Source organism: Sitodiplosis mosellana, unplaced genomic scaffold (genome assembly GCF_009176505.1).
Source record: "Sitodiplosis mosellana isolate CC-2019 unplaced genomic scaffold, AAFC_SMos_1.0 Smas_scaffold_5, whole genome shotgun sequence".
Classification (NCBI taxonomy): Eukaryota; Metazoa; Arthropoda; class Insecta; order Diptera; family Cecidomyiidae; genus Sitodiplosis; species Sitodiplosis mosellana.
In genome coordinates, this window is record NW_022595248.1 from 1,353,444 (window position 1) to 1,368,747 (window position 15,304).

General features: G+C 37.4%; 1 protein-coding gene across 3 annotated transcripts in view; it reads right to left on the reverse strand.

Moving 5' to 3' along the window:
- Positions 1 to 1,676: 1,676 nt before the first annotated feature.
- The window catches only part of LOC129567109 (zinc finger protein Elbow), a 28,389-nt gene continuing 14,761 nt past the window's right edge, over positions 1,677 to 15,304 (reverse strand). For 2 of the 3 annotated variants that reach the window (XM_055443708.1, XM_055443706.1), the window contains exon 2: positions 1,677 to 3,677. In XM_055443708.1, coding sequence (XP_055299683.1) covers positions 2,262 to 3,677 — 1,416 coding nt within the window. In that variant the 3' untranslated portion in view covers positions 1,677 to 2,261. The remainder of the gene's footprint in view (positions 3,678 to 15,304) is intronic. The other variant, XM_055443707.1, reaches the window with a different exon arrangement.

The window sequence follows — 15,304 nt, forward strand, 5'->3', positions numbered from 1 at the left end:
GAGAGAGAGAGAGAGAGAGAGAGAGAGAGAGAGAGAGAGAGAGAGAGCGAGATTATCGCATATTTGTATTTCCTTTGATGGTGGCACGGTGTGGCCGAATACATCCAGGTGAATAGCAAAAAATACGTTGTTTGCTGCTCGTTAGCTCAATGTGTTGGAATTTAATTGAAATGTCACCGAATCGATCACAAATATCACCGCACCGAAAATGAATTGACCATTTGCATTTTTAATTAACTCTCACACGTGTGCAATCTGCAACATATGTCATATCACACCTTCTCTACCCCGTTGTGTGCGGGCAAGCCACACTCGAACGTTTTACCTACGATTCGATTGTAATCGAATCCGAAAAAAAAGCCACACTCGTAACACAATCCGAACACAGTTTGTGTGCACATGATACGGCAACAATTATTGCGCAATCGAAAATCAATTGGATTCATTGAGATTTTATTGAGCGAGAGAGAAAAAAAAAACAACGAGACAAATCCAATAAAATATTATATATTTTATTTTATGTAAAACGCTGCAAACGCTTGCCACATAATCTCTGATCAAGCAAAAGGTCGTGTTTGTGTGGATATTTTATGAACATGACAACTACCAGATACCTTATAAGTAGGAGAGAAAAAACGCGACCAAACCAAATGTATGATTTGTCGTTTAACAGCCGTTTTTCATGCGATTTATCGAAATGGTGACAACACACTCGAAAAAAAAACCAACACAAAATCATTGGCAATATTTTTTGAGCATTTCTATTTGCATAAACATGATCGAATCGTAAAAAATGTGATACTTTTGCGTTCAAATCGCATTGCGAATAAATAAAATTTATTGGCTACTGATGCCAATCAATTCACCTTCATACGTTTCGCATTTTACGAGGACTACAATTTTTTATTTCCCTGTGAACACACACGGCTTTTTTTTTCAACAAAAAAATACATTCATCAAATCGTTTCATTCAAATTCGAATAAATAAATACTTACAAAATTGTCTATTACTTACGTTATGATGCAACCTTCCGAAATGCAAAAACCCATTGAATAAACATGATGATAAAACGGCACGATAAGAACTCATTCATTGAATGCATACTTACATTACAAGACCTTCGCTGAATCACACTGTGTTGACCGAGTATTTTCACCGCATTGACGTTCCAAATCAATAATTTATGACAGCTTTCCAAGCGGAAAGTGTGAAATACTTTGAATTAATTGCATTCATTATACACAATTTTATCATCTTCACTGCTGCGAAAACAAGTACACAAACACACTGTGTGATAAACCTCAAATTAAAAAGCCGATAACAATAAACCTCATTAAAATAAATTAAAACAAGCCATTACGCCCTTTTTTTGTATTTGGATTTTCATTTTTTTTGCCATTGTCTTTATTCACATTATTTTCAGTTGGTTTTTAAATATAATTTTTATTTCAGCGGTTAAAATTACTGTGTCTGTTTGTTTGTGTGTATGTGTGTGATGTGTTTGTCAATGAAACGAAATTGAAAAAGAAATCTCGAAAAAAATTGATGAATATGTAATACGACGGTGCGACTTACGATTGTAACCACCGAAACTTATTTCGCTCTCTTAATTTCTTTAAAACAAACAAACAAACAGAAAAAAATTACAACAATAAACAATTCTTCTCCTCTACTACACGTCTGGCATACAATTTTCTCTTTCTATAATCTATCGCACACGTCGTTTTACAATCAATTAGTTGTTTTTACAGCAAATTGCAATAATTTCTATCGTTTAAATATAGATTTCCATTTTATGTGTGTGTTTGTGTGTCTGTGTTTTGTTTTTTTTTTAATATTCAGTTCCATATCACGATTTTAACGAAGATATTACTAGATGTCACATTAACTTGCTTATTAAATTTTTTTTTTCTTTTTCTCAATTTTTTTCTCTCATTTGCTCCATCTTCGCATCAAAAAATGATTATTTGTTAAAATTTACAACATTTTACAATTAATTTTCGAAATCTGTCAATTATCATCATCATTATTATTAGCAATAATCACGAATTACATTAATATAATAGAATTACATTGTCTCTCTGTCTAAAAAAAAGTTATTTAAGCGTTTATAGACATAATTTATGTGTTGTTGTTGTCTTCTTCAAAGAAAAACTGAAATATAAAAAAAAAATGACAAATAGAACGAGAGATTGTTGTTTGTTTTTTTTTTCTTTTCTTTTCTTTAATTATTTTGGTTACTTAAATTGTTGGCGCGCAACTATGGATGCATGCCAGGCGATGTGCCCAATCGTCCATACAGTGAGTATGGTGAAAAATAGGGAGCTAGCGATGGATGTGGCAACGGTAAACCGGCTAACGATGGATGCAAGCTCGGAGATAGCACAGATGGTTTGCTGTATGGATGATACCGACTGCCCGACAATGGGCTCAATGGTGGCGTTGGATAGGTGCGCTGAAGTAACGGATGTGTCGGTGGTAGTCCAGCTGTTGCCGGATTAAGCATCGACTCAGTATGTGATCGCAGCATTGATTCGGGCATCGATGCGGTGTGTGTTCGCAAATGTTGCAACAAGTCATCGGATGTTGAAAATCGTTTTCCACAATAGGCTGCATCGCCAGCAATCCAATTGCAAATGTATGGCATCTGAGAAGCAGCAGCCAATGCTGCCAATTGTGCATGGGCGAATGCCTGTGACATTTGATGGGCATATGATGATTTTGAGGCAGCAGCGGCAGCGGTTGTAGCCGCCGATGGTTCGCATTGTGTGCAGCCGGTGGGGCATTTACCGATTGGATGTGGATTCAGTGAGCAACCAGTACAGAATGGATCGCGACAACCGAGTGTTTCAGTGCCATTTGCACCGGACATTTTCATGCGATTGGCATAGTTCAAGTACGGATTCATGGAGGCAGCTTTGAGCATTGCATGATGTGGTGACATTAATGCACTGGCCGCCATCAAATCCATTGGATACGGTAAACCCGGACCGTATGCACTGAAAAATTGTGGCACCGATGTTGGTGCTGTGCTGGCCGATGTCAATGATGTGCTCGTCTTCGGATACAATACCGACGATTCTTTGGTTGCTTCAGCTAATTTTGATGCACTATACAATGGACTCTCCTGAGCGGAACGCGATGCTGCACTGCTCGATTCTTTCGATGTGACCGAGGCACGATGATTCGTGACCGCGGATGCTGATGGACTAGCACTTTTTTCCAAATTTATCGGTTGCTGCTGTTGCTGTTGTTGCAACGATGATTTACGTGAACTGCTGGTGGCCGGTGATGAACGTGGCGATGCAGCACTATGGTTTGATTCACATCGTCCATTCGATTGCAACGAATGTGTCAAATGCATTTGTTTTGGTGTTTTGATGCGATGATTATTGGTGATCGATTGTGTTAATCGATAATCTTCAGGCGTTGTGACCGAACGATCCCTAAACGATGGCTCGTACGGTTTGAAACTAGACTTGGGATGTGATTCACTTGAACTGTTCGACAATGATGACGATTGACTGCCCGGTGACGACTTATCGCGGCTATCGGATTTTTGCAAATTTTTTCCACTCTTTTCCATGTTTGCAATGAGCTTTGGATTGGGTGCGTCGGTGCCAATTGCGCTGCAAGTCTGTGCCAATAATGCCAATGGACTATTTTTTGCGTCCAACTGAAACGAATCATAAAAATTACCAATTTATTAGCACATTTTGATAGTTTAAAGTGTATAAATAGAGACAGTGAGAAGGAGCGAAAAAAAAGTGCTGAGAATTAACTTGTTTTTAATACGATTAAGTCAAGCGGTAATTTATTCGCTGTAAATATCTTATGTGTTGGACCATGTCGTTCAACAACAACAACCACAACACACACAAAAGAACCCAGTCTATTATATGGTCATAAGTTATTATCATCGTTTAATAAGTGGCCAGAGAGTGAGAGTGAGAAAGAGAGTGCTTTTGCCAATTCAGAATCATTTGAACTGCAGCTAAATTTGCTGCTCCAGTTTATGCACACAAGAGATAGAGAGAGCTGGTCTGTATCACATAGCCAACGTGATGAAGGAAAATGCGTTTCGTTCATATATGCGCACCTCTTATGTTATAAAACGTTTTCAACGGCACGTTGGCCTATAAATTTTCCAAATTTATTTTGGAGAAACAAGTTTTTGCGGTTGCTCATTTCTCTGCAAATATGAGCCAAAACAACATCAAATTATCTTCTGGATTAATTTTTTTTTCTGCTGCTACTACTGCTGTTGCTGCTCTGTGCTTTGCAAAACCGCACTCACCGGTCGTCGCTGTTCCTTTGGCTGTGCAGAAAACATGTAAATCGCAATAATTTCGGTTTGCTCGTCTGCGCATGGGGATATCATTAGTTCATATATTTATAACAAACAGTGTTTAATATGTGCATTTGGGCGAAAATACGAACAACTTTTTCACATACGCTCGCAGCAGATCACATTTAATAGCGACCAAAAAGTGATAAAAGAATTTAAGCGAGCGATAGAATATGAGAAGAAGGCACGAGAATAGCGAAATGGATACAGAAATAGAAAACGAGAGAGAGAGAGAGAGAGAGAGAGAGAGAGAGATAGAGAGAGAGAGAAAACGAGAGAGAGAGAGAGAGAGAGAGATATCAAATTATGAATGCGAGCAAAATGGCAAATGCCCATTTAGCCCGAGTGTCACGTAGAATTGGAATGTGACCATTTGAGAAAGTTTATAAATATCACACAAATGGTTTGCATTACATATTTCTAGTTTAATCCCATCTTAAAAATATAAATCCGTCACCGAAATAAACGTAAATTGTTCGAATGACTTCACTATATTCCGTTTGTTTGGTTTGCACAATATTATAATAATGATCATCGATTTGTGTGTGTGTGTGTATGTATGCGTTTCGGCCGTCGAATTCACGTTTCACATTTACCATACATATATGTGAGCAGTTTGTTGCTGCCCAGAAATGCTTCAGGGATTTATTTGTAGTCGAGTCGCAAAAACATTGGAGATTATTTGATTTTAAATCGCTTTTTACAATCCTTCCTATTCAAAACAATCTTCAGTTAACTGTTTTCGTTGCCATTTTATCTGAAGAGCTGAATGCTTAGCCGTTACCATGGCTAGAATGAATGCCATTTCTCTTCGAAAACTTTGTGCGCTCAATTCAAATCTAACCCAAAACGAAAACACCCAAAGTTCGACCGCATTCATATTGTAAATCCCATTTAATTTACTGCTGAGGATGTGTTAATTATTTTATGTGCGCATTTGTTTTTGGGACTGTGTGTATGCTTTGCATGGTGTGGGGCGATGTCGAGATTTTCGGTTGTTGAGAGTAGCTCTTTTTAGTGACATTTTCATTTGTTTTCATTCCGGATTTGGTTCGGATTTATCCAAAACTGCACGTTTATAAACTGTGCCATGCCTTTCTTCTCTCGCTCTCGCTCTCTCTCTCTCTTTGGGTATGTGCATGCGGTTTTGTTTGTTGTTGTTCTTGTTTTATTTCGAAATTTTTACATGCACGATTCTCTCGATTTCGATTTGAGTTATCTGGCCGGAGCCGTAACAGTGTAACGAAAACACATATTCACAGCAAAAGTTTAATCGGATATTGTCGGATAATAATAATGGTCTCTCCGAGCAAAATGTGCAAACTGCAAATCCCCAAAAATAACCGTTTTAGTTTACATAAAATTGTCGTTGAAAAGGCAACCGAGCACAGCGCTAGGGCAAACAAAACTTTGTGCTACCTCTTAACTCAGGTAATTATCGAGCAATTTAAAGTAGTCACAAATTTTAACCAGAGAAAGAGAGAGAGATAGAGAGTCACACACATATTTTGGCCTCACCTATGGTAAGAAATCACAACTGAACTTCTGAAACTGCACTAAAAAAGGAGAACATTGTGCAGATCTGTGAAACATCTGTTTGGGGGATATCCGAGATTTAAATTCTCAGCTTTTTTTTGCTTGTGCACATTTGTTTCTTCAACAATATTGATTTGAATGTCTGTGGAATTTTTCGGAGCCATCAATCATATTTCTGGTGTCAGGCCTGAGTTTTGGATAAAAATTTCGATTGTGTGTCAGTGTCACTTAATTTGAGTCAGTCATTTTGCGTGTCATTCTTCCACTTGGTTCCGGTTTTTGTTTCATTTCGACTAATATTAATTATAATTAAGGGTCAGAAGGACAATGGTAAATTGTCGACGACGGGCGTCGTCGTTTTTCCAATCTCCTTTCAACCATTCTATCATTTGTAATTAGAGTGAATGGATTTTTTTTCTTTCTCTTTTGGAAATGCCCGGTTCTTTCTTATTTGACCGTGTGTCATCAATCATTTAAGACAGACGAAAAATGATTGGTAATGACATTTAAAGGGGAGCAAATAGGTATGAACCGAAATGAAACACACAAACGAAAACAATGATCAAAAGATAAATTGATAAAAATGATTAATTGAACAAAGGTGAGGAAGAATCATTTTGTGCGTATAGATAGCGTCGAATGATTAAAATCGAATTTTCTATCCATTGTTCCCAATGGGACGGAATTTCGTCGAATAACTAATGATTTACTGAGTTCCTTCTCTAATTGCTACCTAAACCACACTTTTTTTTCCCTCATGTTTTGATGGTGATTTCTTAATCGTGTGATCGAAGAAAAATAAACGATTCGGTCGATGATGACAATTTCGAAAGCATTGCTCTTAGGGGAATCGGCTGATTCCATGGTGCAATTTCCGTTGTTATTTTCGTCGAGTTTCGATGATTTATATCCAAAAGTGTTAATACGTTTTTAATTGTTGACTTATGTTTGTCAACGCTTGCCTCACTGGCTTCGACCACACGACGTTGCCATTCGACAATCACAGAGTTCGCGTTTTGCGTAAATTGCACGAATTTCCTTGTCGCTTTCGCAGCTCGTAAATCATGGCAAAAGGCTGCAAATCTCGCGAAGAAAAATCACAGCCGAAAATCCATTTGGCGACACGATGCCAAAAATAACAATCAACACAGAACAAAAAAAAAATGTTTTAAACCCCAAAAAGAATGCGATCAAAAATCATTGTCATCATCGTCATTATAATTATCAGTTCGTTATTTTCATAAATATTTCGTAAGCATGAATTATATATAAATCAGTCACAGAACCTTTTGAGTGACACTATAAAATGCGAGATCGTCGCCGTCTTTTCTTTTCTTGCCATCGTCATCAACATACTTGAGCGGAGAGCGATTGTTGAATCATTCACACAAAACGAACGTCTTTCTCTCTCGCTCTTCGCTTGGGAAAATACATATTTTTCTTTCTGCACAATAAGAACGAAATATTTCTTTTGGATAGCAAAGAAAGAAGCAGAGATTGAGAGAAAAAAAAACGTGTGTTGAACCTGTCACATGATGATAATTAACGTCTGTTTATAAAAACAAAGTCGACAAAATAAATTAGGTGTTTTGTGACAAAAGCTGACATGGTCTGTTGAAAAATTAAATAACACACGCGAATGCTGCGAAAAACGCGCGCGAGTGTCCGAATGAGCAGAGAAGAGACGAAAAGAAGGAAGAAAAAAAGACTGTCAGGCAACTGAAAAATGAATATATAGAGAGAAAAAAAATGAAGAGAAAAATGAAAACTGACAAAAATGAACAGGCGAGCACGAAACAAACATTGACAAACGACACAAACGGACCGACGGACAAGTAAAATGGTAAACGAACCAAGACACACACACACATCATTCGTCGACAGAGCGACAAAAATTATTATTTGTAGCAGCATTTTCTTGACACATATGCTGCTGCTCTCTGTCGGAACGAGGCTAGTGAAACAAAACACACTATAAAATATGCTCTTATGAAATGAGTTTGTTTGTTTTTTTTTTGCTTGCGCCAAAAAGCGCCAAGACAAACAGAGATGACTGAGAGCAAGAGCGAGAGAAGGATAGTGCGACCGAATGAATTGCATGACAAATATTTCAGAATTAATGATATAATTTGAGAGTTTTGCTGAAATGATGGCTGTTGTCAATGTTGCAACGGTGCTTGGCCATTCTCGTCGTCGCACACATAATCATTATAGAGAAGAAATAATTAAAATAATTAATAAATTGTACGTTGGCTGCTACGGCGTTATTGTTTTTTTCTCCGTCGTTCTCTTCTCGGTTTCATTTTGCGGCGTGTATAATTTTGATGTCGACGATTATTTGAATTACACATTAGCAGTAAGTGTAAGTGACATCAATAGTAATTATTTGGTAATGTGATACGTATACGAAATGTGTATTGCCTTCTGTATCGCAATGCATCAAAATTAATCTGACTAATATAAATGATTTCAATATTTCCATTCCGTTCGATCGGGTGAGTTGAGTCGAATGTCAATCGAAAAACAACAAAACACACATACACAATCTCCGGAGACACTAATGAAATGATTAATGTCACGCAATCAAAGTCAACGTCGTTTCAATGCAAAACCGTGAGTACTCGCTTAACTTGCCCGCCGTAAATAGAAAAAAAAGTGTATATATTTTCCATTTGTTTTTCGGTTTGTTATAGAAATTAATTATCATTGATAAATTATCCACTTTTGAATTGCCCACAAATTGACAGCAACAATTCGTTTTGGCGTTTTCTGCTGTCGCTTGTTTCTCTCTCTCCCCCTCGCGTTGCATTGTAAGCACCACATAAGCATTCCGTTTAAATCAATGCTCGAACTCGATCGAGAGAGCGAGAATTGTGGTAAACCCAGTCACAGTAACAGCAAAAAAAACGCCACATTAGAAAACCGAATATAATTATTATTAGATTCAATAAATAAACGAGCCAAGTCATGTATTTATGGAGTTTTACAAGTTTCATACTCACTAAATTATAGCCGAGAGTGTGAGAGAAAGAGCTCAAGATAGACCGTACGTATGCTACGTACTAAAATAAGAACTACACAACTAAAACAATTATCGCTCGAGTGAATTATGAGCTTCGAACGGAAAACTGCAATATGTATAGTTTCTCATATATGAGCGTACGCGCCCGCGCCCGCGCCCGCGCCCGTTCGCGAGTACTCATGTAGTTGCTTTTTTCGTTGTTCTCTGTCGACGGTGTTTTTTTTTTCTCTCTTATTTGTTCGTACAGTTTGTTCGACTCGATGTGCGCGTGAGCGCACGCTCACGTTCGTAAATCGATTGAATGTGGGTACACATAGTAGACAATTTATTAGTCAGTTTAGAGGTGGAGTCGTCTATTAAGTTGTCGGCTTTTGCATCGTAAATTCTTTAAATGGTCATCGAATTGTTCGTCGGCATGCATTGCATCGCGCGCGCGCGTACAGCTCACCACAGCCATTTTATCATATTCTCTCAATCGGAATGGAAATTAATGTTGTGTGTCTTGAAAATTGCAATCGGCGAGCAATTTTACAAGCATTTGGCTCGGCGAACACAACTCTCCACATATATATTTAATAAATGGCACAATTATGGCGTGCGAAGAAAAAAAACCCGTTGCAAGTTGCTATTTTTTTCGTGTCGTAGCTCGTTGATTGTTATCGATTGTTTGCCGAGAGGAGAAAAGAGTGCGAAGAAAGAAAAAAAGTGCAAATGATTTTCCGACAAATTATCAATAAAAATATGGAAATTCCGCCTCTTGCCCATATTCATTAATGTGCTGATGAAAAGACATGCATCAATTTCTTTTTAAGATATTTGCATTTGGCACGCTGTGCGTATTTTTATGTGTCACCGTGTGCATCATACATTTAAAATGGTTATGCCTTACGATTATCATTTATCATCATCAAAAAGGAACACGTGTAGAAAATGGCAGCGAGAGCTGCAGCCAGGGCTTGTAGTTGGTGTGCAATATCATCTAATTGCAATTATTGGTTTTGATTATAGTTTAAGAAAAGGAGGCCGTAATTGGAAAAATGTTTTGCAAGTAGCATCAAATGCCACAACGATATGGCCATAAAGTGCCGGGGCGACACAATCTTCGCATTGTCGCACGTTTTCGCAAATGTGTTACACATAATTACATTTAACTTGGCATCATTATCATTAATCGTGTGTTTCGCTGGTGAGTGACGACGACGATGATGGTGCTCAAAGACTTCTTTTCTATTTGCAACCGCACCATTTACAGGCATTTCGTGTGTGAATATGCTTTGCCAAGTCTTTTTCCCCATCTTCCTTTTTGGTCTATCCTCCGACAGCAACAACAACAACAACGATATCAAAGTAATTTTACACACTGAAAACATGATCGTTTTCAATGTAAAATCTGATCTCGCCTACCTATTACTAATAATAATGTGGTGCAACTACCAATGATGGCCTAAACGTAGAACATGCACCGAAGAATCGAGACAAGAACCAAACGAAGGCAGAGAGCACGAGAGTTGGAGAGAAGAAGAAAATGTCGTTGCTGTGCATTGTACTGTGCTGCCGTTGCACATCGTACGTCGTGCAAAAATGCATTCAATAAATTCTTTTGTGAATTGCAATAACAGCAAGAATGCTCAAACATTTATGGTCATAATCATGTTGTTGTGCCAACGCGCGCACAACACCACTTGCTGTGTGTGTACTTTGTGTATACACTGTCTTGTTGTGTCGTTTGTTCTACTATGTTGTGCTCGTTATTTATAGAGAATAATTGCGAAGCGTAGTTCGTGTGTGTTTTTTTTTTGTGTGTTTCTTGTCGACTTCTCACCATGTTTACTTTTTGGTGCACTCTCACACGTCTTCTCTTCAGTTTGCCCGAGTCTAACTCATGTGAACTCCAAACATATTATTACGTACATGTACGCAAAACCGACTCGCTGTTACTGCTGCTGCTGCACCGTCATCACAAGCGGATCAAGACCAGAGGATAAACTTTGCGCTTCACTTACAAAAACTTTTCATGTTTTACAACGTTCTTTGGTCGAACTGTGTTTTTCTCATTCTCTCTCTCTCTTTGTTTGGCCCTCTTTAACACTCTAGCCATTTAACGCGCGTCGTTCTCTTTCTCTCTATCGATTTGATGTGCTAAGCTGTTAATGCTTATGGTTGTGTGCATCACACGCGGTTAGATGAACTTTAATCTCTTGTGAATTAGTATAGCAAGTAGATTAACAAGTTGCGTGGTTTTTCACTTCGGGCCATTGCCTACCAACCGACCAACGGTATTATACATACTTAATAGTTTTTAATGAGAAGCGATTTATTTTTGTGTGTTTCACTTAAACGAACCACTTGAGTCCGCGCAACGCTCGTAATGGCTTTTGATCAAAGCAACGAACACTTTGATGCCTTTGTAATTTTTTCCCCTCTTCTTAACCATTCGCTTGGTCTAACGCCACTTTAAGTGGCCGCACTTCCTGTCCAATCGCCGTTAGACTATGCCTTTGTTGCAACAAAGTCTTTTTATTCCGTTTTATAATGAAAAAAAAAATGCCAGAACGATGATTGTTTCGAATAAAATTTCAATCAAAATTTTATTTGCGCATCTTTTGCCGATAATGACGGAATGAAGTCAAATCAGAAATGCGTTTTTAATGAGAACATAATGGATTGGGTCAATGACAAACGGGCTTTGATTGCGCATCCACTTAACATTGTCATGGAAATTGTCGTAAAAAAGCGAATTCCCATTCAAATTCATTTGCATTAATTGAACAAAGTGCATCATCAAATCACTCTGTCAGCACATTCAAGATGCCATTTAGGAACGAGGAAATTAAACTTTGGCCATAAACGGAACATACCATTTTATTGGAAATGAATAACAATAAAAACGGAAACGAAATCGATTTTTGATTACAATTTTATTGATATGTGCATTTTTCAATCGATTTATGGTCATGTCCAATGTTTTGATTTTGTACTAATAAAAAACGAGATGATCTAAACAAGCGCAAGCACTTAGAAAAATCAATGGGCGCCAAGTGAAGTCATACTTTGTGTTATAAATCGCACAATACTCGATTATTGATTTGATGATTTCCATATTTTATGCTTGGAGGCAAATGAGCCTGATTTTAATGTGCTTGCTTTTTAATTGCTCTACCATTTACCAGCCAACTATCGATTTAAAGTTCAACCGTTTTAGTTTATCTTGCTTAACAGATTCTTTACGGCTTTTTATTGGGACAACTGTGTACAATTGCATTTAAATAACAACAACTGGCGTGTGTGAATGTTGAAAAAGTCGTAAAAACTTGTGTGCGGTTGATTGATATTTTATGGCATTGCATCAAGAACAATAAACGACAAAAACCGTTATTGTGTGTCAACATATGTGCGCCCATTGAAATCGATCTGTTGAAATCATTGATGCGCAAATGGACCTGAAATATGCATTAAAAATTTATCATGCATAACAGCAATAAAACATATTCCAACACACACACACACACACGACTAGTTGTACTTATCCTTGTTATAGTTCTCGCTCGGCGAAAAGTCATCGATTTGTCATCGCGACCATCGTGTCGATGTGTAAGAAAGAAAAGCCATTGAGCTGATTAACTTTGGCCATAAATTATCCGATTTTCATAGCTATACGCACCGAATACATCATAAAAATATCAACGGAGTGATAGAGGCGAACGAAACAAACTGCGCATAAATTGTTGCATGATGAGCTAAACACACATAAAATAATCAAAATAAAAATAAAAATCCTACCCAAAAACAACGGGCATCCGAAAACAGGCAGTCTTAAATACATATATCACACACACAAACATAAATTAGATCATCGACAACACAACCATTTCATATCTAAGATTCGAAACGACCCGAAAAAAAGCTTCGGTATCGGCCATAACATTTTGGGAACGTGACTAATCGACTCTCACATATATATATATATATATATATATTTGGGAATGAGTTGGAGGAAAGGCAAAAATAAAAATGAAATAAAAAGCATTTTTATTGTTTTCAAAGCAGCAAAGCCAGTAGCGAGTAACAAGCTGTATAGTGGTCGTAAAAATTCTCGAAAGATTTATCAAAGAAATGAAACGAAAGAACGAAATGGCGAACGTCGACGTTGAATGTGCGGCGAACAAGAGAGTTCGAATGGAGGAGCCTGAGGCAAACTTATTTTCTTTTCGGTCGTATTATAACGCTATTAACTAGATAAGATTTATGACTATTTTCATATTAAGTAAATTAGACGTCGTAATTTAGTGCTAAGGCTGCACGCAAACCAAGCTATAAATGTCGCTCTTTTCCCGAACAACAACACACTATTTCGTAATAACATGTTCATTTTTATTTCGGCTCCTTTTTTCCTCTCTCTCTCTCTCTCTCTCTCTCTCTCTCGCACACACACTCTCACTCCATCTCTATCACTCGACCTAAACGCTTCAAAATGTATCTTTGTTAAACGTATCGATTTGGATTGTTCATTTCAGTTCAGATCAGTTGTTGTTGTGTATTTTATTCGTCGTTACCTCTGTGTGTCTATGAAATTTAAGCGAAATGTCAGTCAATTTCTTCACATTTCCCATGTGAACATGTGTAGTATGTGTGTGTGTGCTCTGTGAACGATTGCAATTGTGCCGAATGTGGAAAAGCATTGACATCGACAACGTACCATAGAAGAAAAAAAAATTCAATCGGATTTAAACAGCCTATCAAAAATGAAATGTTTCACAAGCACACATATCGCGTCACTGCATTATTCCATTTTATTTCGATTCACTTGCAAACGCTCGCGATTAAGTTTTATATTTACATTTTAGCTACTGTTTCTTGAATTGACGGGTTCTGGCAAGGCCGCCACCAAATCAGAAAAAAAAATTCACTCGTTCGAATGCATTGTATTGCGCGATGTTAAATGATGAACGTAAATAAATAAATGAATTCGAGTGAGAGAGAGAGAGAGAGAGACCAGGGATTTGGGTTTATTTGTTGTTCGGAAATTCCAATGCAGTCGGAGTGAAAGAATGCACTTCGCTTGGATCAATCTGCATAAAATATATATATATATACATCATGGTAGGAAAAATAAAAAACTTCCAACCGTTGACAAACATGCCGCCAATTTGAAAATCGCACAAACATTCGTTTTTTGTTGCTGCTCGCAAAAAAAAGTCAAAATACAAAACTTGCTCCGATTTATCATAGTGGTTTCAATTATTTTGAGCACATAGTGAATTTATGGGCCAATACACACACGTGGAGAGAACATTTATTTTGTGCGCACCACATTTTGATATCATAGAGTAGTTAGTTTGAAAACTCAGTAAATAAGTAGCAAAATTGTAAATGACATACTATTTTCAAGTGGCAGCAGCAGCAGCAGCATGAAAACAAAAACCGTCGATGAAACACACAGTGGCAAACACATGTACGAAATCCTTTCGACATTGTCTTATAGACCCCCTTGTTAAATCGTACTCACCGTGCATGTCATGCAGATAGTTTTGCACAAAGTTGGCTGGCTTGTTTCAATTCTATTCTCAACGCTGCTTTTTTTTTCTCTCCTCAGAAATGGAGGCCCAGCATTTATTATTTACAATGTTAATGTCACAAAGGTGAATACATTAATCGCTCTAAATAAAACGAACGGCATCATTCCAAAAGCAGCAACAAACAGCGAAAAAAAAAATCGCACACAGCGAATGAATAGAAATTTGTATGCAAATTTCAGAAAATTCAGCGCTTATTGTGCAAAGCAATTTATGCATTTATGCGACGGGTGCTTTTGTCATTATTTAGATTTAAAGGGGAAACAACAACAACAACCACAGAAAAAAAACAACAACGTTAAATAGATTCGAATGGCTTGTTTTTGTCTTTGTTTCGCCTAGCAAATTTATTCTATGAATGGTAAATTAAAAGGTAATCCATTTTCGTTTGTATTCACATCTTGTTGCTGCAGCTGCTGACAACCAAATATGTCAGTGGTTTTTTTTTTTTGGCGAAAAAACAACGTTTTTGTTTCTTTTATTTATGCAACCGAAATTTATGGAGTTCGTGATTGTGAAGTGCACACAAATCGATATCACACTTTGTGCATAAAAAAAGCATATTTCATCGGGATCATCAGTTGCATGGATCAAACGTGACAAATTGATTATGCAGCAGTTATTAAATTATCGCCTCGGCTGACGTCTTTCGTCATTTTTCCGGTTGTGAATTGTGTTTTGACAACAGCAGCAACGCAAAAAATGGCACACTGCACCATTTTACGACTCACTAAAAGTGTCTGGCTTTCGTTCGATGAACAATTTTTAAAATTGATTTGGGACACTCGCATGAAATGAGTTTCATTTAACTGAATCGAAAAGTA